General features: G+C 42.9%; 1 protein-coding gene across 2 annotated transcripts; it reads right to left on the bottom strand.

The window, feature by feature from the left end:
- Positions 1 to 32: 32 nt before the first annotated feature.
- On the bottom strand, positions 33 to 21,346 carry rasgrf1 (Ras protein specific guanine nucleotide releasing factor 1). Of its 2 annotated transcripts, none has more exons than XM_041939209.1 (27): positions 21,071 to 21,346; positions 17,420 to 17,526; positions 16,919 to 17,066; positions 14,422 to 14,514; positions 14,092 to 14,345; positions 13,109 to 13,188; positions 12,770 to 12,963; positions 11,116 to 11,225; positions 10,595 to 10,713; positions 9,900 to 10,071; positions 7,407 to 7,480; positions 6,980 to 7,122; positions 6,763 to 6,845; positions 6,434 to 6,682; positions 4,646 to 5,016; positions 4,430 to 4,549; positions 3,264 to 3,434; positions 2,956 to 3,062; positions 2,390 to 2,502; positions 2,215 to 2,275; positions 1,485 to 1,588; positions 1,303 to 1,387; positions 991 to 1,188; positions 824 to 903; positions 607 to 724; positions 446 to 514; positions 33 to 125 (listed from the first exon to the last, which is right to left on the bottom strand). In XM_041939209.1, exons 1-27 carry the CDS (start codon positions 21,344 to 21,346, stop codon positions 33 to 35), a joined length of 3,792 nt encoding a protein of 1,263 aa, XP_041795143.1. The 2 variants fall into 2 exon arrangements, with proteins under 2 accessions (XP_041795143.1, XP_041795144.1); XM_041939210.1 differs by having other exon boundaries at positions 7,407 to 7,470; positions 9,911 to 10,071.
- Between the last annotated feature and the right edge of the window lie 3,315 nt (positions 21,347 to 24,661).

Genomic DNA, 24,661 nt, shown 5'->3' with positions numbered 1-24,661 from the left:
AGAGAAAATAATGTGGAGGACCGACTTCCCCATCAGTTGGGCACTTTAGGCTCAATTCTGAGCGAGGCCTCGTACATGCTCTCTTCATCCAGAACAAAGCTCTTATCCAGCAGATACTGGGCTACCTGAAACATGAAACAAGAAAGGCAAGATTAATGAATTTTCTTTATTCTCAGATTACAATCACAAGTAGCATATATGTCTAAAGGAAAAACTAATGAGTGACTTCTTCTGGCTAAATTAAGGCTTTTAATATAACTTTTCTCCTTGCTCTGCCTACGAGTGCCTGAAGAACCTGTTTTTTTTCATTGATCAGTTCTTCCAGAGCACCTTAACGTACTACAGTTACTTGTGAAACTGATCAAGCACTTGTCCTCTGCAGTCCTTACAGACACAGATTTTCTAAAGTTTAACAAGCCGGTGTACAGTGTTGGTGGTCATTTACCTTTGGTTGCAGGTCAATCTTGTATGCCGTTTGCTGAAACTGCCTGATCTCTCTGATGATGTGAGAAATCTAAAAAGCATGAGAGACAGGATGTTAAATTCTGCCTGTAAAACACACATTTGCCTCGAGTCTCTCACGTGACAGGACACCGAACGTCTCACCATTCTCATCTTCGAGAAGTTGACCAAGTTGTCTTCGGTGTAGTTTGGCGTCCCCTCCTCAATGAAAGCCAGGTCAGTGAGATACATCCCCAGATAGGGCACACAGGGAGGATCACAGCTGGTAGGAAAAAAACACACACACATACACATCATCCACTTGTAGTGCAGGTTTGCTTTATTGATCCAGTACAAAACTATGTCCTTGAACTGAACTCACTTCTTCAAAGCCTCTCTCAGGTTTTTGAACCTCCCCTCTGACGAGACCAGCTTCTGCAGCTTGTCAATCAATGCTTTTGTCTAGAAGAAAAGGTTATTAATTAATGATGGCACTAAGTGTCTCAGAAAAAAAAAAAAAAGGAAACAAACACATCGGGAGATGCACACCTGCTTGGAAACCTTGAGCCAGGTCTTCTTGAGGCGGAAGACGGAGCTGCGGTTGAGGGAGGAGGTGATCTCAAGCACGGCGTTGTAGTTGTGGAGACAGCGACAGATGTCGGCCACCGCCACCCATTTCTCTATGACCGCTACTCGGGTGACCACGTCCTCACAGCGCAGGATCTCCGTGGCAATGAGGTTGCTTATCTTGCAGGGGAAAGAGAGAAACGAACGGTTCACGCTCAGTATTATGTGTGACAATCAATAAAAGCTGCAGAAGACGAGTTGTGTGCGGTGAGGGGCTTCTTGATTGGAACATACATCATTGAAGTGCTTTGTTGTTCTCATGATATACGGCGTCTTCTCGTTCTTGTCATTCTTCATCCAGCCTTGTCCGAAGAATTCCCTGTTAACAGATCGACAGAGGGGAAAAGTGAACACCGAGTTGGTCCGTGTTGGTCCTCGGCCGCAGGCATGTGCAGCTGAGATGTGATGGCACTCACTCGTATGGGATGACCTTAAACACCAGGTGGTCCAGCAGAGTCAGCTGTTCTGCGATCTCCAACGCAGAGTGGCTCTCAAATGGATCAGCCTTCCCTCCGTCCACCTATGAGGCACAAAACAGCCTCAAAATGATTAAAACTGTAGCCGGCAACCCAGCACAAAGTCATTAAATAAACACTCTGAAAGTCTTCTTTCTTTCTTCACTCTGTTCAATTAATTAATTAACTAATTAATCAACTGAACATTATTTTTGAACATGCAGTGTAGTCTAATTGACAGTCTATTTTCACTCTCAACATGTCAAATGACATATGAGGAGCAAGAAAAGCCTGCATTTGGAGGATGATGAGGTGGTTGGATGGATCAAGCACATTACTTTCACCCAGGAGACCACAATCTGTTCCTAACAGTGGAGAAAAATGACGCTGAAGTGCCTTAAAAAGTGACGCAGAGGGGTCCTAACCAAGCGTCCGTATATGACGGGTTGAGAGAGAGTGTGTTGGGACTGTCGGTCAGAATAAAGAAGGCCTATGGAGATCAGTCATTTTATGGACCTAACGCTTAATCGAGAAAACAATCATCAGATTAATCGATGGTGAAAATAATCATTAGTTTCAGCCTTAATGTGAAGGAAGTGCTCTTCTCCACCATATCCCCACATTGTGCTTCTGGTTGACCTGCAGGAACCTTGCTCCCTGCAGCTGCTCCACACTAAACATTAACGCTCACCAGCTGTGTCAAGTCTTCGAGGGTGATCTGATTGTCCCCATGATCTTCCTGAGTTAGAGTCCTGATAGACAGTGAAAGACAAGGTCAAGCCCTGAAGTACATACAGTATAATAAATCTTTTCGAAAGTTGGTTTTACAAGTTATAGTCCCACAATCAAACAGCACAGAGTAGTACCTGATGATGTTGGCGGCTGCTTTCCTCTCCTGGGTCAGCAGCTCTGGGTCGTGCATCACTTCCTCCAGGAAGGCAATAACTTTTGTCTTCAGCTCATTGTTACTCTCAAAGTCCTGGAGAGCAACAGACAGCACACAGGCAGGCGGCTTGAAAACTAAACGTTTGATAATTACTTTTAATCACTGGCCATATTCAAAACTAGTCTATCAAAGATTCATCAAGTCGTGATATTTTTGATGTTATTTTGAAATGTTTTCTATTTTGGGGAATGCTTTAGATTACAGCCTGCAACAAGCCTTCTTCCCAATATACAGTGTAACATACAGCGCTGATACATACATGTAGGTATCTATTATACAACACTTCATGGTTCAGCAGCTGTTTTTGGCCAAAGGAAGGCATCATGGGAGTGGATGATGGAAAGCAAGCTTTTTGCCTAGTAAAAAATAAATGGGCCTTCCTCCAGTCATTCCCATGTGAAGAAATCTAACCATACTTATAGAATGAGTGAGAATGTCAGTGTTTTGAACTTGAAATGTGCCTTGAATTGTGCTGGGATGTTTTACCGGAGAGTGTTTGGACACCCAGTGTCTCAGGACATTCAGGACTCTGTTGGTCGCTGCTCGTCTGATCACAAACTCTTTGTCTCCATTTCTCTGATCTGTTGGGAATCCTGCAGAAAATATATTAAGTGAGTTTTTACGTTGAGCTCTCGTTCCTGTGATACATAGAGCTTTGGCAACAAAGGGCAACAAAGTTTGGAGAATCCATGAATCTAAAATCAGTCCAAACTGAACCTGACATGGCGCAGTTTTGTATATCTTGACCTGTAATTGGAACTAGATCTTAGTCCGGATCGGATAGGTGTGCATACCAGTGCTGGCGAGGGACATCCGGCGATATTTTTCCTTGGTAGGCGTGCCCTCGTTGGCTCCAGCTGTAGCAATAGCAAAGGCGGAGGCAGCAGACAGGGCACTGCGGTTGTTATCCAGCTCTCTGCATGAGGACATCACCATGCCATTGTTGTAGGAAAACAGGGAGAACTCTACAGGAAAGCACAGTGAAAGAGAAAATGACCCTCTGGAAACTTGCAAGAGATTTATTTTGTGTCATGTAAATTAAAACGATGGTCAGTTTGAAGAGAGACATAATAAATAGCGAGTTTTCATATTGTATGTGGCTCAAAATTTGCAGAAAACTGTCTGTAAAATATTTATATCACTGGGTTTAACTGAATCTGCACAGACTGCAGAATGGCCCGCTTCTTGTTGCATAAGTCTCCACAAGGGGGCACTACAGGCCAACATGACTGTTTCCCTGAAGACTTTCCTTTACAAGAGGCTTTGATATTCAAGATGGTTGCAGCTAAATATAGCCACCAAATATCAGCATAACAGAGGAATCAACAGATTCTCTGCAGTCTGTTATGTTTAAATCCTGGGACGCAGACAGATAAGCAGCTAAGGATCCTACACCGTGTGAGGCACTCGCTGCTTCACAGTTTCTGTTAATTCTTTACTTCACACGATAGATTCTTCTAAAATCTATCGTGTGATTTTGTCAGAAGATTTGGATGGCACAGATAATCTTGGCTCCAGTGAAACAGCCTCATTACTGGGGGCGGAAGGGAAAACACGCTCTTGATGTAGTTGCTATGACACAAGTTTCCCTAACACCTACTGAAGCCAAGCATTGGCTTTCCCCACATGATCATAACCATCAACCAATCTGTGTTTAATGTGAATTATGTGGCATGTTTATTGCGCAAGAAACATGAACAAATTGAGCATTGTGAGAGCTTTAATTTCCATATGAAACAATTAATCCTGAACCGATTTTTTCGAAACCTGAGAATATGTTGAGCTTTCAAGCTTTGTTTGTATCATGTGGTCTGATACTGTGGATACAAAACACTGTGGATGGCTCGGTGATGAACTGGCTGGGGCAGTGGATACAGGTGGCGTGTCAGTGTGCAGTTTACAAGCTATGACACTACTGAGACGTAATCATGTCACTGCACATATTGAGGGCACAGCGTACCTGAGGAGTTTTTGCATTTGACGTTTTTTGGGGTGGTTGGAGACTTGGTGGGAGAGGCTTCTGGGTCCCCGTCATCACTCTGATTTGGATCATTGTCACTCTCTTCTCGCACAGAGAGGTCTTTATCGTGACAAAAATGACACGGATTATGAAAAACAACATTAAAGCAAATCAAAATTGGACTAATTTGCTGAAGACTGGCTCTAGCTGACATACCTTGTTTGGACACTGAGGTATCCTCCACCTTGTCCTTCTTGTCCTCTCCCTCATCAGGGATTTTGCTTGCGATAGGGCTCGACACATACAGTTTGTTGATGTCCAAGGTGGTCTTGCTGAATGGAGACATGGATGAATACATGCTTGCATAGCCATTTGAGGAGCAGCTGAGGGCAGCCAGGTCAAGAGCTTTGCCCCCAGTGATGATAGGGATGTTGAGGGAGAGTTTGCGCCGTCGATTTGGGGATGAATTCTTGGCGATAGCGAGAGGAGGAGGTGAGGAGAACTTTCTGCTGGCCCTGGGGGAGCTGGGAGGCTCTCCATACAGGAGTTTGCTGTTCTGACTGCTGGCAAAGAACAACTCCAGGGACCTGCATCAAGGGAGGATATATGCACTTGAAATTAGGACAAAGGAATATGTGTTTCTTTGATATTCGGTTACTATATTCCATGTTTTAAGAGCTTAGCTAAATACCTCCTGAATAATTTATGCAAACCAAGTCAATCCAGCAACCAGAAGTATCTTTGCAGCATGTGTCGTCGTTTTAGAGCAAGACACGAGCTGCAGTGTTGCAGAAAACCTCTCCCACTCCCTGCCACCCTCCTGGCGACCTCACGGGTTCCCATAAATAGCACAGCGAGTGATAGTGCGCATGGCCACTGCTGACACAAGCAGCCAAGTGTAGGTGTCTCACAGACGACATGACAAGCGCCACGGGAGAGCATGCTGCAGGGCGTGGGCATGGGGAGCTCCCCGTGATCTGAACCCCACAGTGGGGCCCGCGCTCTGGGCCTGCGGAGCGGTGAGTTAGCCCCACTGCAACACTCCATCAATATTTCACACTATGGATCTTTCGCAGACAAGGAGAAAGAGGGAGGGAGGGGAGGGTGGGGTCCTGCAGCACTGAGGTTGGTTGCCATAGAGCGACAGAGCCCAGTTGAGACACTCCCAGGCAGGCAGGAGAGACTGGACCCAATTACTGAACACACACACATACACACACACACACACACACACACACACACACACACACACACACACACACACACAGTGATACTGAACCATCCTAGAGCCTGTCTTCCTCTTCTGCTCCATCTGCTGCTTCTCTGTGCTCGCATTGACCAACAAAACAAACTCCCCAAATTCTTGTGTGTACAAAGCGTTGAAGATTACTTCACTGTCTCAGTGTCACAAACAGCATCTAAACACCATCAATCATCAATGGGACATGTAAAGCACATAACTAACATCCCTGAACACCAGCTCATGCTTCACCCTCACATCCATCCAGCCATCTAATTCAAATTCAAATCTATATATCTATCTATCTATCCATCTATCTATCTAGCTATCAGAGTTTCAGCAGCAGGACCACACCTCAACCTCACCTCTTCCGGCTTTCCTATAAATACCCACCCAACCTTCTCCTCCTCTTTTGCTCTTACATCCTGCCAGCCCTGTTTTCTCCTCCTGTTTCCTCCTCTCCTTCCTTCTCTCTGTAGGGTCCTGAGGGGGTCCGTCATGCCCAGGTGCTACGGCGGATTCCCTGCCGAAGCTTTCCCACAACACGACACAGCCAGCAGATGCACAAGCGTGTGGATTCATTTTCATTAACAACTTGTTAAAATGAATTGTTGACGGTGTGGTCCTTGCTAGTGAAAGATCAATCTCATCTTTATGCAGCACGGTATGTGTGGAAGGATGCCAGACACATCAAACAGGATTTGTTTTTCTATTGTAAACGCTGTCAACAAGATGGAAATCTGTCAAAATGTGACGTGACTCACCGAGCAGGGATGGCACTGATGGGCTTCTTGTAGATGGTGATGAGCTTGTCCAGCACCACATCAGCGGTGGTGAACACACGATAGGAGTGCAGGAAGGTGTTGAGGAAGTCGATGGAGAGGAACCGGAGGTCAGTCAGTCTCTCCAGCAGGCGCTCCACGCTGGCGTAGCGGATCTGCAGCACCTTGCAGGAGTTCATCATCTTGCTGAAGCGGATGTCGACGTCATCGCAGTACAGACTTGAATCTGACCTGCTCACAGAAAAAAAGATAAATTAACTTAGAGAGAGCAGGTGCTGAGAGATGCACATATGTATAAAAATTAGGCTTACTTGATCATCTGTGGCACTGTGACTTTGGAGTTGTCCTCAAAGGCGTTCATCATCAGCCCATTGCAGCGGATGTTGTCTATGCACTGTGGGACATGTGCAGCAAAGATAAACAGAGAGGGCAGAGGAAATGTTAGCGAGTTCTGTAATGTGCGGGCTTTCTGCCGACATCCTCGGCTTCTCGGCTGACTGCTGGAGACTGTGATTTGTGTTGACGTGCCTGGCTGATGTCACTGGTCCACGCAGACTTCTCCTGCCTCGAGGAGGCCACCAGGATGACTGTGAATGACTGGCTGTCCTTTGGCTCCACGACAATCTTGAAGTCCAGGTTCTCCATGTCCTGGCCACTCTTGTCTGATTTGGCTTGGAGGCAAAAACACTAAGGCATAACTTGATGTCTCTTTTTTCTATAAATTCATGCACATAAAGAGTAATGATATAAAACAGCATGCATTTCAGTCATTAGATATTTATATATTTAGAGTCTGTATTACTTTCTAGTGGCACTATTTGCCTTTGGAGCACTATTTTTCAATTGTTCCAAATATTAATTATAAAATATTAATAAATGCTAGCACGCTCTAGTGATCACACATGGTACATATGATGCATATTTCTGTGAGCTACTATATGAATAAAACACTCACACTCATCATCTGTCCCCTCAGGGTCCTCCATGAGAGTGCAGTCTATAAGTGAGACTACTCCATTCTGCAAACAACATACAAAGTACATTTAGTTTTTTCACACTGACCTCATTTGACTCAGTATGCTGTAACACTGCACATCTAGCATACATTTACATTACAAAGTTTATGGCTCATCAGTCGACTACAATGAATTTTAGAACTGAAAGTGGTCTCTGCTTCTGAAATATCCTTCAAAGTGAAAATACAGATGTGATTGTTAAAAAGGCTCAGCAGCGCCTCTACTGGTGATGTACATTGAATTCTGTTGGACGAGATTGGGCATGTGAACAACATTTTATCCACAAAGGCGAGAGGAGCTGCATCATTTACGATATTCATGCATCATTTACTGTGAATGCCTTATTGTGCGTGTGAGGGCACTTTGAATCGAGTGCAGGAATGGCGGACCGCGGCACTAACAATGCAAAAAGGTACCACTGAATGTGAATACATTGAATAGCTGTAGCTGAAAAATCACTGACTAAATATAATATCAGAAACAGGGTTTGATTTAATAAAAATGTTATAACTTTAAAGCACTGATACCATAGGCTTCACATGTTTCATAATGGCAATTATCCTGCTCAATACAAATAGCAGACAGACATGGTTTAGCAACTAGCTGGTGGACATAGTGGTGTATTTCACTGCTAAAGAGTTACATACTTCCCTCAGATGTTGGTAGAGACCAAAAGGGAGCTAAAAGAGAGTAAATAGTGCCCTGCCACTGCTAGATGTGTAAATAAACAACCGTTTGCTAAGAAGTTCATTTTAACAGTGATGATTGTCATTATTGTGTTCCCAGCTTGTTTCTACTGCACCCAATTGGCCAAAAAAAAAAAAAAAAAAAAAAAAAAATCAGCTATTTCAGGTTTAAATCATCTCACAAGAACATGTCAGCTTTATTGTGTCATGACCCGTGCCATGCCCGCCGTTTTTTTGTTAAGTTTCCCATTGTGTGATGTCTTTGTCTGGGTTTTGTCACGTCCTGTTTTATTTTGAAGGTTCATGTTATGTGTCTTTGGTTACTTTACTTCCTGTGTTTTCGTCCTTGTGATTGTCTGATTGTTTCCACCTGTGTGTCATTAGTGATCCCTCCTTGTGTATTTAAGTCCGTGTCTTCCCCCCTGTCTTTGTCGGGTTGTTGTCTGCGCCACCTAGCTGTCTGCGTTTCCCTTCCCATAGCCAAAGCCATAGTTCCTTAGTAAGGGTTTCGTTGTGTCCTCCTTGTCCATGTCTGTGCTACCTTGCTGTCTGTGTTCCTCACCATAGTCATAGCCATAGCCCTATATGTGAGTGTTCTTTGTAGTGTTTTCTTTGTTCATGTCAGCACTGTGTTTTATGTGATTGCCTCCCTGGCTTGTCTTTGTCTTTTGTTTGCCACTATTCCAGTAAGTTTGTTTCTGGCCTTGTTCTTGTCTTTTTTTATGTTAGTGTTGTCTGCTATTCCCTAGCTGTTTTTGATTTTTCCATGCTATAGTCCTTTCATGCGTGTTATGTGTTTGTAACGTTAATAACTTTCTGTTCTGTTTTCTTAGTTTTGTAGCTTAGCCGATTTGTTCTCCTTGAGTGATTTTCTGTTTGATTACTTTTATTTAGATTCTTGTTCCTCCGTTTTCTAGGAGAGTATTTTGAGTTGTTAGTTTTTCTTATCTAGTTCTTTCAGTTGGTCAGTTCCGTTTTCATAGCTCTTTGTGTTTTCCTCCTTTCCTCCTTATGGCGTTTTTTTGGTTTTCTAATTTTGTAGCCGTAGTGTTTCAGTCTTGCCTTGCCGTTTCATGTATGTGTGTGTGTCTCGTATTGTCTTAATCGTGCCATGTTTTATGTAACACCAGTTGCTAGTCTCGTCTGTGTCTAAAGTTCTGTCACGTTCTATGTTAGTCTGAAGTGCAGTCTTTGTCTCACCCATACACTGTTGTGTTTTGTGTGTAGTGTTTCCTGATGTTGCCCTCGTTTTATGTGTAATCCCTTTTACCCTAGTGTGTGTTTATTCATAGTTTCCTGAGTTTTGGTTTTCTTTGTGATAAATAAAATAGTAAATTTATATCTACGCCCTTGTGTCTGCGTCTGGGTTCTACCCATAGCTCCCTTAGTTTCCCCTTATAACCCCATCCTTCCTGACATATTGTAACTGTATGTTCGGCCTTCAGTTGAAATATCTTATCCCATTTTTAATGTGGAGTAATAAAACACGACCACTACACACATCGAATTGGCATCAAGCAGCTGCTTTGAGACAGATACAATGAGCGTGTGTGTGTTGAGGCTTGCAGGAGCACGCATAGCTCTGGTGGTCATTGCCACTGATAAAAGTCACGACATCACCAAAACCTGTGGCTTTCATCTCCTGTCAGTTAATCCACTCAGTTTAGCTCACAATTGAGGGTTTTGCTGCGCCACAAAGATTTGCGATGTTTAAAATGAGGAGCAGCTCCAGTGCTAGCTCAGCAGTGCAGGCCCACCTTGGTGAGATGAAGCTTTCCCCCAGAACCCCTGGTGCAGATGATTAAATGCTTGGAGAAGAGAAAGCACTGCCTCTCCCCCTCCTTCTTCAGAGACAGAGAGCCCAGTCGCCCACGGGTGATCTTGCCCTTCTCGCTCATTGGCACCTGGATGAGAGACCCTGTATGTGGGAATAAAAGAGTGTGTGCCGATAGAAGGAAGGAGGGAGAAAGGTACATACATGAGAAGAGGCAAAGAATCAATATCATCAAATTGCTACTCTTGCCTTCCTCTGCATGTTTATACATATGCTTTGTAATCACATGAGATTCTAAGGATTAAATAATCTAGCATTTCTGTTTTCCCCTTCCTCATCCATCAAGGCCTGTTGGGGATGCGTGACATTTACGGTCCCAGATTCATCATCAGTTTGCCTCTGAACAGTCTAATTACACTTGGAAATTAAAGACTCTTCTCGCCAGGAGTACATACTGATCCCCAGAGAGAGCGACAGAGACAGAGAGGGAGAGATGGGTCTTATTTAAACCTTGTGGAGTATTTCCCCCTCAGTACAGGGCTGACGACGTGAGATCAGGCTGTCAGACAGGTAAGGAAGGACAGGAAATCCCCCTCTGCTGCACTTCTGCTTTTCTATGAAAACCTTCGCTGGGATCTGGAGCACAACGCTTGAAGGCAGGAGTTACCTTGTCTTACAAATGTTTGGCTGGTGTCGAGGAGAATCTCGCAGCCCTCCACGATCATGCGCTCGATTGCCAGGTTCTTCCTGATGTTTTCGGTCTCGCTCACTTCGTCGTGCATGATTCTAGGGAAAATGGACGTTTAATCATTCTCACTTGATCTTTATGGGACTGTGCAGGATCAAGCACATTAAATCTTACTGCATATGTTCATTTTATGATTGTTTGATGATTGTACCCCCCATTTTTTTTATCTTTCAGCTCAATTTACTCAGTTAAATCTCTGAACAATCTAAACAGTAACACTGACTGTCCATATGCCACATTTCAAATGAGATAAATAATGTACAATTAAGTAAATAAACTCATCCGGGTTGCCTTCAGTTATGACAACAGTCTTCACAAGCAGCAGCAGATGATTTGCAGACTTTCTTTGCCCTGGGTTTCATTTCATAGGCTACATACAGTTTGACCTACTCTTATTGGTGGAGTTAGAGTTGATTGTGTGTGTCTTGGCTTGGAACTACCTGGAAAGCTCCTCCAGCTTAGATTTGGCATAGTCCAGACTGTTTCTTTCTATATGCTCATGCGGTGTGTGGGCCAGAAGTTCGTGGAGTGTGAGAATGTAGCGGGGAATCTACAGAGACAGAACAGAAAGCAACGGGAAGGTCACACTCAAATATAACAGCCTACATGCATGCATAAACGTAACAGCAACAACACAAAAGTGCACACGCAGGAATATACATGTGCATGCACATTAATGAGGAGTAGATCAGTGGAGAGCACAATCTACACTCATCAGCAAAATTTATTATCAACACAGCACAGCCTGCAGTAGGCCCCAGCAGAGTGGACTGTTGGGAAACTGCGTGCCTAGCCAGAAAGGGGCCATTATTAAAGCCTGCGCTCAAAAAACAACCGCTTTTTATAGACATGAAAAACACGACAGGGATATTCTGAGCAAAAGCAGACACATGCCTGCTGTTTCTTTTCTCGATCAGTGCTGCTACAATATGGGACAGCACCCAAAGAGCCAATGAGTGTTCATGAAGGAGGCGGGTCTTTGAAGCCAAGTCCTGACTGAGCCATGATGGCCAGAACAGAGAACAGAATGCTGAAAATATTGTTTTGGTTAGAGCGGAAATTAGTCAAATTTGGTTCCAAGGTTTTTATTTAATCCTACGTGGTTTTTGCCATTTTGGGCAGTACACCACTGCTACCAGCATTTGTCATAGATATTGCAGGCTACCTCCAATCATTGGAACTACAGATGTTCCTGAGTTAGACTGCAGGTTCCTCAAGAGTCTGCAGGTGAGTGCTGGATCATCTTCAGCATTTACAATCATTACAGACATACACAACTTGACAACCATAGTGCTATTGGCAAAAGACCGAAGTCAAAAGCCTTAAAGCCAAAGGTGTCAATACAAAAGTTAGAAGATGCATTAAAGGAGTATAAGATACATTGGCTGTAATGGACTTCAAAACTAAATTTAGCGACAGTATAAATTACATGTTCACTGTATCAGAATCATAATCCAAGCTGGTTTATTGCCAAGCAGGTTTTCAGAAGGAATTTGCCTTGATGTTTTGGTCCACAGCAACAAACATAGCAAGTAGAAAAATATAATAAATAGAAACAGAAAATTGATAGTAAAGAATTAAAAATATTACACAAATGATATAAATATTTAGACATAATGTATAGAATATGATTATTATGTAGCATTTAAATAACTTTATAAACAATATTCAAGAATATTCAAAGATTTCAACTTGTTGATGAACAATTCCTGTTGTTCATTATGGTGAAAGCAAATTCCAGTTATGATTTATTAATTTATTTTGAATTTTAGTGACAGGCCTTGCTTTTGTTTACACTTGGATCAGTGCCTTTAAAAGACATCCAGGTTTGAGTATCGAGAAAACAAAGTGGCGAAACTGCTTTACAGACAGCTACAACTGGGTATCACTGGCATAGCTATAGCCAGCTAGTATTAGGTTGGTGAATTATATGGCCCAAGGGTAACATTTATACATGGAGAGAAGAACTTGGCCCTGAAATGGCTGTGAGAGCCCAGAATTAACGACAAAATCTGGCTCCAGGCTGCAGCTCTGCAGCAAACAAATGGGTCTGCTTTTATTTCTTGTGTATATCAGTGAGACAAATGAGCTAACCTGGAACATGGGGTATGTGAGGAAGGTCTCCAGAGTCCTCTCCTCGCAGTCGGGCTTGGCCTCATACTGCTTCAGCAGCTTGTCAAAGTCTCGGTTCTGCTTGCAGTGAGCCAGGATCTGCAGGCTGTACTGGTGGTTCCTCACAAACTCCTGGTAGATGTTCAGCATGGGCAGCAGGATGTCAAACAGGTCGGCTACAGAGAGATCGATACCAAGATACTGTAGCAATGACACGGGCCATACTTGGGGGTCCTTCTGTGGAGTGATTCCCCACGAGCTTCACAATTATGAGAAAAGTCATTAAAAGGAAATGAAGAAAGTAGTGGAGACGTTTCTTACCCAGCACTAACGTCGGCCAGCTCGCTATTCTGGCTTTCAGGCCCTGGTAAAATATCTGATGTAGAAACATGATCGTTTCACTGAAAAAAAAAAAAAAAGTGAGTTTTTATCTTGTCAAACTAATAAAGAGTTTGTGTTAATAATTCTGACAGCATGAAACTGTGGTAAATCAGAGCCCTGACATCAGACAGCGTGTGTGAGACCATGGGTGCACAGGTGAACCTGCTTGGATGAGTGTGTGTGTGTGGGTAGATTTTGAATAGGCCAACGAGGGTATATGCAGATTACTGTCTCCATTGTGCTGTCTGTGTATCCAGGGACACGAAACTCAATCTGGAACCTTGAACTTCATATTAGAGAATCCTTGAATGTCTAGATGAGACAGCATAGAGCTCGGTGACATCTTGTGTACTTTCCGTATGGTGAAAAATAATATTTGTTCATTTTTAATCTCTTTATATTCAGGTTGAAATACAGAACTAGTTTTACAGCCTTTAAATGTAGCTTCTTCTTCTTCTTCTTCTTCTTCTTCTTCTTCTTTTTACAGTAAAAGCAGACACAAGACTTAAGATCTGCAGCCAAATAAAAGGATGCACCCTCTCAGGAGCATGAACGTATTTAGCATGTCATTATTTCTTACATTTTGAGGTATACTGTGTGCAAGTTGAAAAGTTTTAGCTGTTGTCGTTGAGGAAAGGTCAGAGGGTGATCACAGAATCGCCAGAAAAGCATGTTGGCTTGTGTGCTGCAAATGTAACCTGATGCAGTAGGTCATCTGGGTATTTCCTGCCTTTTGTTCGTTTCTTGACTTATTACTGCCACCACTGGCGATTAGCGGAATAGCGCATGTGCGCATAAACAAATAAAGGTTCCGCTCACAATAGCATTCTCCATTGTGCTAGTGTTAAAATACCCACAGGGTACCTTTAAGATGACTATGCTTTGGTTAATAGAAGTGCTCTGTGGGAACGAGAGGATCCAACCTGTTGAGGAATATGCTGCTGACATCGTCGTGGGTGATGGGCGGTTTCTTGGAGCTGGCTGCCATGCGGAGCGGCCTAAGGAAGTTGTTGACCAGAATGTGAAGCTGCTGAACGTACTCCGCCTCCGAGTCCAGCATGCTGAACACAACCTGGTTCCTCTTCCTCATGCTCTCTGCATGCGGGGAGCGGATGTAATCCTGGATGATTGTCTTCCACTTCCTCCTGCAGATCCAGCCTCGCAGGAAGCTCTGGACCTGGAATTTTAGAGGCTGCAGTCAACTCCTCTGCATCTTAAGATACTCTAAAATGTAGCTATCAGGTTTAAATTACTTTTTTGATTTTCTTGATTTCTGAGTCATCATCATTCGGGGCGGCTGTAGGGCTGGCGTGAATCTTCTCGTTGTCTTTAAGCAGCCCAGCGATCTGTCGGGGAAGCAGGCACAGAAAGACCAATCATTCCCACTTACGCACTTCTCTTCTTCTCACATACTGTACCAGCATGTAAACAAAGTGACTGAGTCAACAGGACAGGACCTGTCAGCGCTGTCAACACTGAGACATTAGCCTGAGGAAACTAGCTGCGTTCACTTGGCTGGTATCTCTGCATCAATATTTATTTACATTGGTCATTTAAATGCAATATGTACCAAACTGTCCTACATGTTGACAAGAGGTAAACAGGCTGCTGAAAAAAAAAACAGCCTGGCTGCCTGGAACTGTTTGAAGCTAAGTGTCTCCATTTACTTTGTAGACGGCAAGAGAGTTAATTGTCATTGCATTTCATGGAAGAGATGCAATATAAAGCTGTGTTCATGCATATTCAGCGCATAATTTGATTTCAAGCATCACATTTGCACATGAAAGTAAAATGACTATTTGATCTGAAGAATACAGCCGGGAACTCAGCCCTGTTGGAGGCATTGTTTCTGAGAGGAGATGCAAAGTGGTTGGCCTGAACGTGTCTCTCTCTCTGTGACGGAGCAGTCCTTCCATTGCTGTCCTCTCATGCAACGTTATACGCATACGAGGCTAACATCACAATAATCATTTTCCCAGTGGTTCAGCTGTTCTTTGTTGTGCTGGCAGGATGAGGCATGGATGGGACACAGACAAATTCTGGAAAGGAATGAGTGAGCGATGCAAGAAGAAGTGTTAATATAGCATTATAGTGCCAGATCAGAAAGTCTATTTACAACAGGTCTGACTGATATTGTGTGTTGCCGCCACACGTTTGTCTATAGATGGAAAATCCTGTAATCCTTGGCTATTGTGATTCAGTCAGAGAGGACAAAATCCTGGATATTTTAACAGCGTTTGCTTTCGTGTTGAGGACCCCAGCACAATAAAACGTTGGCATCAGAACACCCAGTTCAGCCCGAATAGCTCAAACAGATAGACCTAAGTAGGGGTATAATGCAGGACTGCAATTTGTATCTGTTTATTTTACAAAAATATTTATATTTGGACCTGGATGTTTTCTGTGTTAAATTGTTTTCTGCTGCCATTTATACTCCTCATACATATATGCAGAAGTTTAACTGCCAGCAAAAAACATTATATAATATAACATTCAACCTGTTCCCGGAGTCTCACACAGACACACAAGGTATCCTTTAGTCTTCCCTTAAGACGCCTGCAGGACATGAACCTGTGTCTTGAGAGAAAGTCCTGTGATTTACTGCCCCCATCCATATGCAGACTTTTTTGCTCTTTATACAATGTCACCTACCTCTGAGACTATGATATTACCCCAGATAGGTTCACATTGGTTATTTTAGTACCAATGTAAACCCCATTTATGTTAGCTGACAGCATGGTGCGTTTCATACAGATGCTAAAGGGTCCCTTGTGCATCTATATAAAGCAGAGGGATGTGGCAAAACGTCCATATTTGACAAGACAGGAAGGAGAATGGCCTGTAATATTTTATATAAAATATCTTTTCAAAAAATTTCTTTAGCTGAATTTAAAAGCTGTGTAATCATCCAGGTATATAGGGAATAAATAGGCCTTGTGGAAATATGATAGCAGGAAAATACAAGTCAGAGCTGCAATGGGCCATAAAGCAGGATTTTCGTTTATGTAATGGGAGGAGGCTTTGATGATGACAACGCTAATCTGAACTATCTCTGATTCAAAAAATAAAGAATAAAAAGAGAAAGTTATTGATAAAAATCTGAAAAGCTTTTCTTGGTCCATTAGCATGCAGCTGGGAGACGCTCCCTAACTTAAGATCCTGATACATACCCATCTACTGTCAGGCTGCTCATGGTGCCAGGCTTCAGTATCGGATCACGGGGTAAAAATAACACCTGTTTCCACATATCAGTCAAGTTTTATCCTGAACTGCACAACAAATCTGGTGATGACTGGTGAAAGCTGTTTAGCAATAACCTCACTGAATGTGGGAATGTCAAGCTTGTTGATCTGTTTCCTTGATTTCAGCCTATTTGTTTACATTTGGGCAAATCTTCATCATGGAAAGTCGCGCTGGTTCGGCCACTAGCAGCTCCTGTTTATTGTACAGACCTCGCCTGGATTACTTTAATACTGCACCTGGTGATTATGAGCCAGGATCTGGATGCATAGACAGACCCTGACACCCCTGTAATGAGTGAATTTAGCTGATTGTAGCAAGGTGTGTTTAGATCTGACTGAGGACTCTGACAAGAAAGACGTTTGAGGGATGGGAGGAGCGACTATGACATCAAAATTCGGATGCTGTTGATAACTGCTCAGAGCGCATTATCTGTTCATATCCAAACAATGTTTTCATATTTGTTTACATCCCTTCTCCTCAGTGTAAAGGCTTTGCAGTGAATATTACCTCTGACTTAAGCCTTTCAATCTCAATTTCCCCATCTTCTATCTGTTGTCGAAGTTGCTTAGCAACTGTTTTCTCCGTCTCCACAATCTGAAGCAGATGAAGATACTTCTGCATGAGAGTCTCATGCTCGTTGGCCAAGTTTCTGTAACTGTAACACAGGCAAGCACACACACGCACACACGCGCACACACACATGCACATACACACACACACACACACACACACACACACACACACACACACACACACACACACACAGAGTTTTGTATTGCAGCTTGAGGAATGAATTTCACATTCATGTATGTAGCCTCATCTCACATCAAAGCAATCAGTTTTTCTTGTGAACAAAGCATTTTCCTGTCATTCCTCATCTTTTAACCCCACTTACGAAACCATGGCAACATCCTCTGCAGACTGAGCAGTCAGAGATCACCTAGCCTCCACTGACTAATTCAACTTCTAATTGCCATGTCTGCGCATTTCACTGACGCGTGCCTTTACCTGGCGTGTGATATCGCAGCCACCCATTCATCGCAGTCCTTTACATCTTCTGTGCGTAACTCGAGCGCCTTTTGGTTTTCATGGGTGAAGCTGACAGTGAAATAGTACTGAAACAAACAGAAAGGAGGGGGGAGGAGTTCCAGTTAGACACAACAGGACTATCATTAACCTGACATGCTACATGTTCGACACAGAAAGGAGCATTCATTACTGCATGGCTTCTAGATAAATCAATTATATAGTGGCTTGACTGAAGCTTCTGCGCTGCTTTTGTCTTTGTGTTTGTTCCACTGCCTCGCTGCTGCAGACATCAAGCGGGTGATTTAAAACCACACAGGGCCTGGGGAAGCCACATCTTCCTCGCCCACCAGTGCAAATGATGGAGCACAGTGAGGGAAGCCTCCCCCAGCTCTGTTCCTCCGCGATACCTGTTTCCTAGCAACTAAAGCTCAACTGAAATTATTTTAGTTGTTGTTATTATTATTTTTGTTATCATTATTATATTTAAGCCATTTACTTGGGCTTCATACTTTAAGCATAGGTCACTGATAGGGGCAAATTTTGTGTTGCGTCAAAACATCTATTTGCTGGGATTTCCTCCTTCGCAAGGAGCCATTCTGCATAATGAGCACTTTCACTTTTAATACTAAATAACCTTTCACTGATAATACTTCAGCACTTTTGCTTAACACAGTTTTGAACAAGAAACATTTACGACTTTAAAGAGTAATGCTATTTTTACTTCATAAAGGATTTGAGCACTTCTGCTGTCACTGATTAAATTACACAATGCTGTGACTAAGTGGGTAAATGTAAAAAAAAAGCAAATGTTGTCATTATATCAAATATCAAAGTGGCTTACCCCACAAGAAACTGTCCAAATGGCTACCAGAAACATAACAGTGAAAATAATTTTCTCATATCAAGAAAAGAATAATACACACCTGCATTTATGAATGAATCTAATAATGTGCCTGCTTGGGTTTATATCATGTTAAGGATGAAAGCTATATTTCTTGCTGAAACATGTCAAAGATTTCAGAAAGTGAGCCACGATAAAGCAATAGCACAAGTGCTTTAAGTGAAATGTCATCTCTCCATGTTGAGGGAGACCAGACTCTAATCTTTGGCCTGCAGATGTTCAACAGGCGCCTATCAACCTGCAGCTGATCATTATTCATGGCTGACTGCTCTTCCATCTTCACATTCATTAGGTATTCATCCTACCGTCAAAGAAAATCAATTTCTGGCAGAGAGGCATGCATGTTGTTGTAGTTTTCCCTCATGATCTCTCGAAGAGCGCGGCGAGTGTCTGGTGTGAGGCGATGTTAAGCACACTGTCTGCTTCCTGCTTTATGTTTATGGCTGAGTCACGCACCTTTAAAAATCATTACTGATCTTGACAGAGGTATGACATTGATCAGACACGTCATCATATCAGTCATATAGATACATGAGTATTATTTGCTCTTAAGTCTATGGAACATGCTTCTTTTGTTATGGGGTGAAACTCACTGTAGACGTGAGTGTAAATAATAAATTAGACACATTTTGATTAATTGTTATATCTACATGAAAGGACTTTCCTGGATCTATACTGTAATACTATATTCCCTGGAGAAGCAGGTGTTGGTCATCACTCTACTTCTTTTTAATGAGGAGCTTTAGTTGGGATGTTAACCTTTTCCATACCAACATCATTTAAGAGAGCGGGACATCATGTTTTATTGGCCAGGTCTTTTGATTTAAAGTGTCCCAAATCGACCATCTCTCGCTGCCGTAGCTTCTTGTGTTAGTGCTTGAAGTGCTGCTGTTTCCGAGTGTGAGCGAGCTGTGTTTTCTATAAATGGACTCTGACCCCTCCAAGGTACTGCAAGGAACAAATTTAGCTCAGTTAGCGCTTGCATTAATAGGAGAGATGCGACACACTACTTCTCTCCTCTCCGTTACCCCGCCTCTTCCAACTGCATCATTCTTTAGGATGCAAATAAGGGTTGCCATAGAAACATCGGGCTCAAACGCATTATCATTTTCACACTAACTGCATTTCAGGATAAATATAATGTGGGGATTATGGTGGATCACAAGATGTAACCACAACACCATAAATTCAGGTGGGGACAGGAGATAGACATGATATTCTTACTCTTGTTTGTCCTTGTTAGGGATGTTTGTTTGTTTACATTGGGAGGTAACTCTTCAGCAGCCCGTCATATCGGCCACATTAGTCATTCATTATTTGTGCACCTCTCAGTGCTTTCGCTCTCTGCAAACAGGCTTCGCAAAACAAAGAGAATCAAATATCTTCTCTCTAGTTTATCATGAATTCAGTCCAAGATGGCAGAGATCTGTGGAGGGGGCTTTTCTCTGTGTTGTCACATTTATGAATCTAAAACAAAGCACAATGCAGAGGAAACAGCACTGCTGACAAAATGAAATATAAAAAAAAATAACCCTAATGCTTTCAGGGAGGTGTTTTTTTGGGTGGCTTCACAGCAACTGTGAGAGCACAACATTAGCCAGTGTGTTGCATTCTGCTTTGTCAGCACAAAGGCAGCTGTTCACAGGAAGAGCCTGGACTCAGTTTGGACTGCAGCCCTACCTACAGAGTCAGGCACAGAGCCTGGAGAGAGGAGAGCAGAGCCGGTGGCAGTGAAGCATTATGTTCCTCGACTGTCTACTCACAATAACAATGTTCACAGGCCCGTCACCCCTTTCAGTCCTCACTGTCCTGTTTTGCAGACTCAAGAAGCTTATGGTGAGGTGAATTCTTACATTTGCAGATCCTTCTAGTCGTTGTCTTTTTAACACAGTAACACCGTGTGATAGACTCTTGATTGGAGATGAGGCTTATAAAAAGTGATAAAACAGTTACCACCCATAATGCAAATGAAAACTCCAGCATTAGACTGAATCCTTTCATTCAGGTCATCTAGATCAGAGCTGACTGATCACTGGCACCCTGCTGTTTCCTGAGCTCCAACTGTAATTTTATCATTTCGCCACAAGATGGACACCTTGAGGCAACAACTTCTTTTTTTTTTTTTTTTTTGCATGTTTTATTGGAAGGAGCATTAGGTATATCACTCTCCGCCCTAAAACGTCAAAAAGATGATGACTGAAAGTCAAAAGCAAAATATGTGACCAACCGGGTTGCAAATGCATCATCCTGATAAGACAAGAAATCCATTTACATTTCATGCACCACTGAAAACTATCCCACCAATAAGAGAAAAAAAAGGAAAAAAAAAAAAAAAAGGATCAAGCTCGGGTTTGCTGCAACCCAGGGCAAAACACTGCACAGCCCGCTGCCAGAGCTGCTGTAATACCATTAGGTGTTAATATCGTTACCTCATCATTAATGCCATGTATGGATTACATAACGAGCAGTTCAGCAATCTGGAAGCTCGCGCTATTGTGCTGCGCTGGATTTGAGGTCATCATGCGATGGGATACACGAATGCGTGAAAAAAGCGCTTTGTTCGGGGCTAAAATAGAGTTCAAAGGCGTTTGCGGCGCAGAAGCGCATTTTAACATTCAGTGTTGCACCTCAGCATTTTCACATGAAGCCTGAAAAACAATAAAGCAGAGAGTGAGGGAGCCCGTGTGTGCGAGTGTGTGCGTGCGTGCGTGCGCGCAAGCTCTCCATACCTGCTTTTCCAAACACTCCTTGGCTGACTGTGAAGGTTTCGGCGAAGGCGCCCTGTCGCATATGCATCCTTCCAACAGGTATAATCCCGAGGGTCGAGAGCTGGACTCATTCTCGAAATAAAAGAGCATGTTTTGTAACAAAGCGAACCACTTTGTGTGCCATTTCGTGTTGTCGGAGCTCTTTTTGCTCAAGCACCCTCGTCTTGTACCATCCTTTTTTGCCAAAAGCCCCAGGTAGGTGACATGACCATCATTAAGTCGTATTCCCTTCTGCATTTTGATGAGGAGACTTCAGCTGCGCAAGGTGGATCGGTCGTTACATCCTTCTGAAGTCGCTGCAAAGACGAGTAAAATCAAGAAAGACAAGATGTTGACTTTCTGAATGCGGACCAGTAGCAGCAGGCTTGTCCACTCTGCCCGACGCATTCACCGTGTTGGCATTTAAGTAAAAAAAGAGGCACAAAACGAGCTGCACAAGTCCAGCATCCTAAAATCTTTTGTCATACTCCGAGCGCTCTGAAAGTCCACATTATCCAAATCGAAGGGAGGGGGAAAAAAGAGAGAAAGGCGGAAAGCGGAGCGATAAAAAGCAGTCTAAAGAAGGCAAGATGAGAGGGGAAGGGGTTCGGGGCTCGTCCTTTTCTCACATGAAATCTCCAGAATCCAGCATAGGCTTGGTGCTGAGCTAGGCAGTGCTGGGTGAAGTCACATGACGCATGCTTGGGGAAGCAGATTTCAGGACCTTGGACAGGGACGTTTTCAGCAAGATGCCGCATAAGTTGAGTTTCCTCTGGAGCCCGCAGCAGCAGGAGTCAAAGACACAAACGAAAAAGGGAAAACGACAGACGAGCATTCAGCAGGCAGCTGGATAAATACATTTTAATCTCATTTTCTTTGGGAAGTCTCTGTCTTCCGTTCCACTGATCGTCACTGACAAAGTTTCCGCAACGTTTAAAATATCTTCTCCATGGCAGAGAAAGCAATCAGGGCAGAGTCTTTCAATACACTAAAAGAGTCATTTGGTGCAGTTAAACGTCTGGAGGAGAAACTCTTTAACGAACAACTTAAAACCTGTAAAACTTCTCCCAGTTTTAAGGCTAAAATATGTGTCTTGGATGAGTGTGAAGAATGAACTGGACAAAATCCAACCTCAGGACAAAAAGATAATTAAAACTAAACCTTTTTATTCACAACATAAAGGAGCAAACCAGTGTTTTTGCTTTTTTTGCCCATTCACTACAAACCCAGCGACTATTCAAAAACACTTTACATTTCTGCCATTATATCTGTACGGTTTTTAGGTGTTTAGGTTGAGTTCAGTTGTGACTCCCAGTTTTGACCAGAGACAAAGACAGTGTTCACTAAAATGGATCTGAAATGAGGTCAAGCCTCTGCAGGTTGATTTTCATACTGTGGTCAGATGACTGAAAACAATGGGCCTTTTTCACAGCAGACATTTTGACACAGCTGTTGCTAATAAGAGAGGCTAAAACTTGCTCAAGTACTGCTCAGATAGTTCATTAGTCTTTGAGAGAAACAACAGAGTGCTGAATAAAACCATAACAGCTTCACCTTTCAAAAGGGAATAAATGCTATCACTACACATGATGTTACTGTTTGATCGATTTAAAACACTGATTTCAAATAATAAACCCCTCTTTATACATTTACAAGTATGGTTTATCTTTAATTATGCGCATGATTTTGTCATGAGAACCTTTTAAAAATGTCTTTTATTCAAAAGTTTCATTTAAGAGCATGAGAAATTGCTTGTACTGTAAACTGCATTCAGCTTTTGCAATAGAGGGTGAGACAGCAGTTAGTCCAACAGGTCAATTAGCTAAAAAGCATAATTGCAAAAACACACACACACACAAAACAAAGAGCGATTTTGCAGCATGAGCTTGTTTGAACTGCACCATGATGTCATGCAGGGACTGACAGACTTGTGTGTCTCAGTGGTTACAGATCTGCACTATAAAACATGCTCGAGCACACAGCCAATATGCTTCTTTGAGCACCCAATTTGTTTAAAAGGCACAGGCTCTAATCTGCTGCTGTCAGTCCTCCGGCTACTTCTCAGAGAGGAGATTTATTTATTACTCCATCTCTCTCCATTGTTATCTGCGCTCTCTCTGATCTGCTCTGTCACAAATCCCTGCAGGCTCTGCGGCGTCTTTCTCAACAAGGCTTTTTTTTTCTCTTCAATTATTCACTACCTAGTTAGATGTCAACCAAATATTCAAAAATAATGCAGGTGGTCAGTGAAAGCCTTGCAGAGCTGCGGAGAAATGAGATGTGTCCCAGCGTTCGCCACATGTGCTGAGTAATAAATGCTGCCAAGTTTTGAATAGATTTGCATGGACGCACATGTGAGAGGATGATAACACTGAAGGTGTTTTTTGGTCTGCGCTGGGCGAGCCGAGGTGCAACACAACGGAGCTTTTGTGCTTAATGTGGGAATTTTTCAGTCCATCCTGCTTCCTGGATCACTGAACGCTGAGAGAGCAGCAGGTGTAAAATGATGTGTCTGAAAGTAGCGCTTTTTTAATTGAATGTGTGTGCGTGTGTGTGTGTGAGTGTGTGTGTGTGAAGTGATCTGAATCAGCAGCCCCTCAGCGGCTCTCGCTGGAGAAGACCTCTCTGTGAGGAGGGAAGGTGTGTGTTGTTTATGAGTGTCAATAACGACTGATAGGGGTGTATTTCTCCTTATATGAGAGGAGCTGACACCTGTGCTGCTCACCTCTCCAGTGTGATTCAGTTTTAGTCCAGCAGATAAATGATCACTGCTTTGAATTAGTTTTCTGTTGATGTGCTAAGTCATGCAGCAGATAATTGTTTGAATAGGAACTGAATGCATGATCATTTGTCTATATGAAATACTGTATATTTTCCATGATAGACCAGGTTTTATATGTAGTTCAAAGAGCAAACCTGAAAAAAGTCACGTGCAAAAACCAAACAACTGTACTTCTGAACTGAAATGTCACTCAACACTGTCACATAATGTGAAAGCATTACCTACATCAGCTTGATTTAGGGCTGTGTGGAAACCCAAACCTTCCCTAAAAGCTCACCCCTGTTGTTTTTCACATGTGACACTCATGACATGTGGTCAGATACGTGATACAAGAGGAGAAACAGCTACGCATCACTGTCAGCCTTGTTTGACATTGTGATTTGTGCCTGCATGTGTGTGTGTGTGTGTGTGTGTGTGTGTCAAATGGTGTTTTCTGTAACAGTGTGTAGTGCCGTCAGTGTTCGGCAGAGGATGCTGCCGTGGTGTCCTCGTCCTTCCCTGAGTCGCCTATGAAAAGGCTCCAGTCCTAATTACATGATCCACCAGGCTTCTAATTCGCCATACTCCTCTCAAATGACATTTACTAATTACTCCTTCTTTTTTTAGAAACAGCTTTCTGGATTTTAGCCAGGCTCCCTCATGCTCATTGTCATGTCGGAACAAACAAGTTGGCCGTTGTGGCAGTCACAGCCTATTTGATTGAAAGTGAGTAAGCAAACATACAAACAGACATCTGAAATCCCTTTATAGCATGATGTTGTGTTGAACAATCTGGATTATCCGTGGAGAGG

The sequence above is a fragment of the Chelmon rostratus genome, chromosome 6 (genome assembly GCF_017976325.1).
Source record: "Chelmon rostratus isolate fCheRos1 chromosome 6, fCheRos1.pri, whole genome shotgun sequence".
Classification (NCBI taxonomy): domain Eukaryota; kingdom Metazoa; phylum Chordata; class Actinopteri; order Chaetodontiformes; family Chaetodontidae; genus Chelmon; species Chelmon rostratus.
The sequence above is the reverse complement of the archived record's forward strand: the minus strand, read 5'-3'. Positions and strand labels throughout refer to the sequence as shown.

What these genes read in the sequence shown, in the direction of transcription:
- rasgrf1 (XM_041939209.1), bottom strand. Translation starts at nt 21,346, where the DNA reads ATGCAGAAGGGAATACGACTTAATGATGGTCATGTCACCTACCTGGGG. An exon ending in CAAATGCAAAAACTCCTCAG is followed by an intron (nt 3,435 to 4,429) that starts GTACGCTGTGCC and finishes GCTTTCCTGTAG; the next exon opens with AGTTCTCCCTGTTTTCCTAC. An exon ending in TCGAAGACTTGACACAGCTG is followed by an intron (nt 1,589 to 2,214) that starts GTGAGCGTTAAT and finishes TGTGCCTCATAG; the next exon opens with GTGGACGGAGGGAAGGCTGA.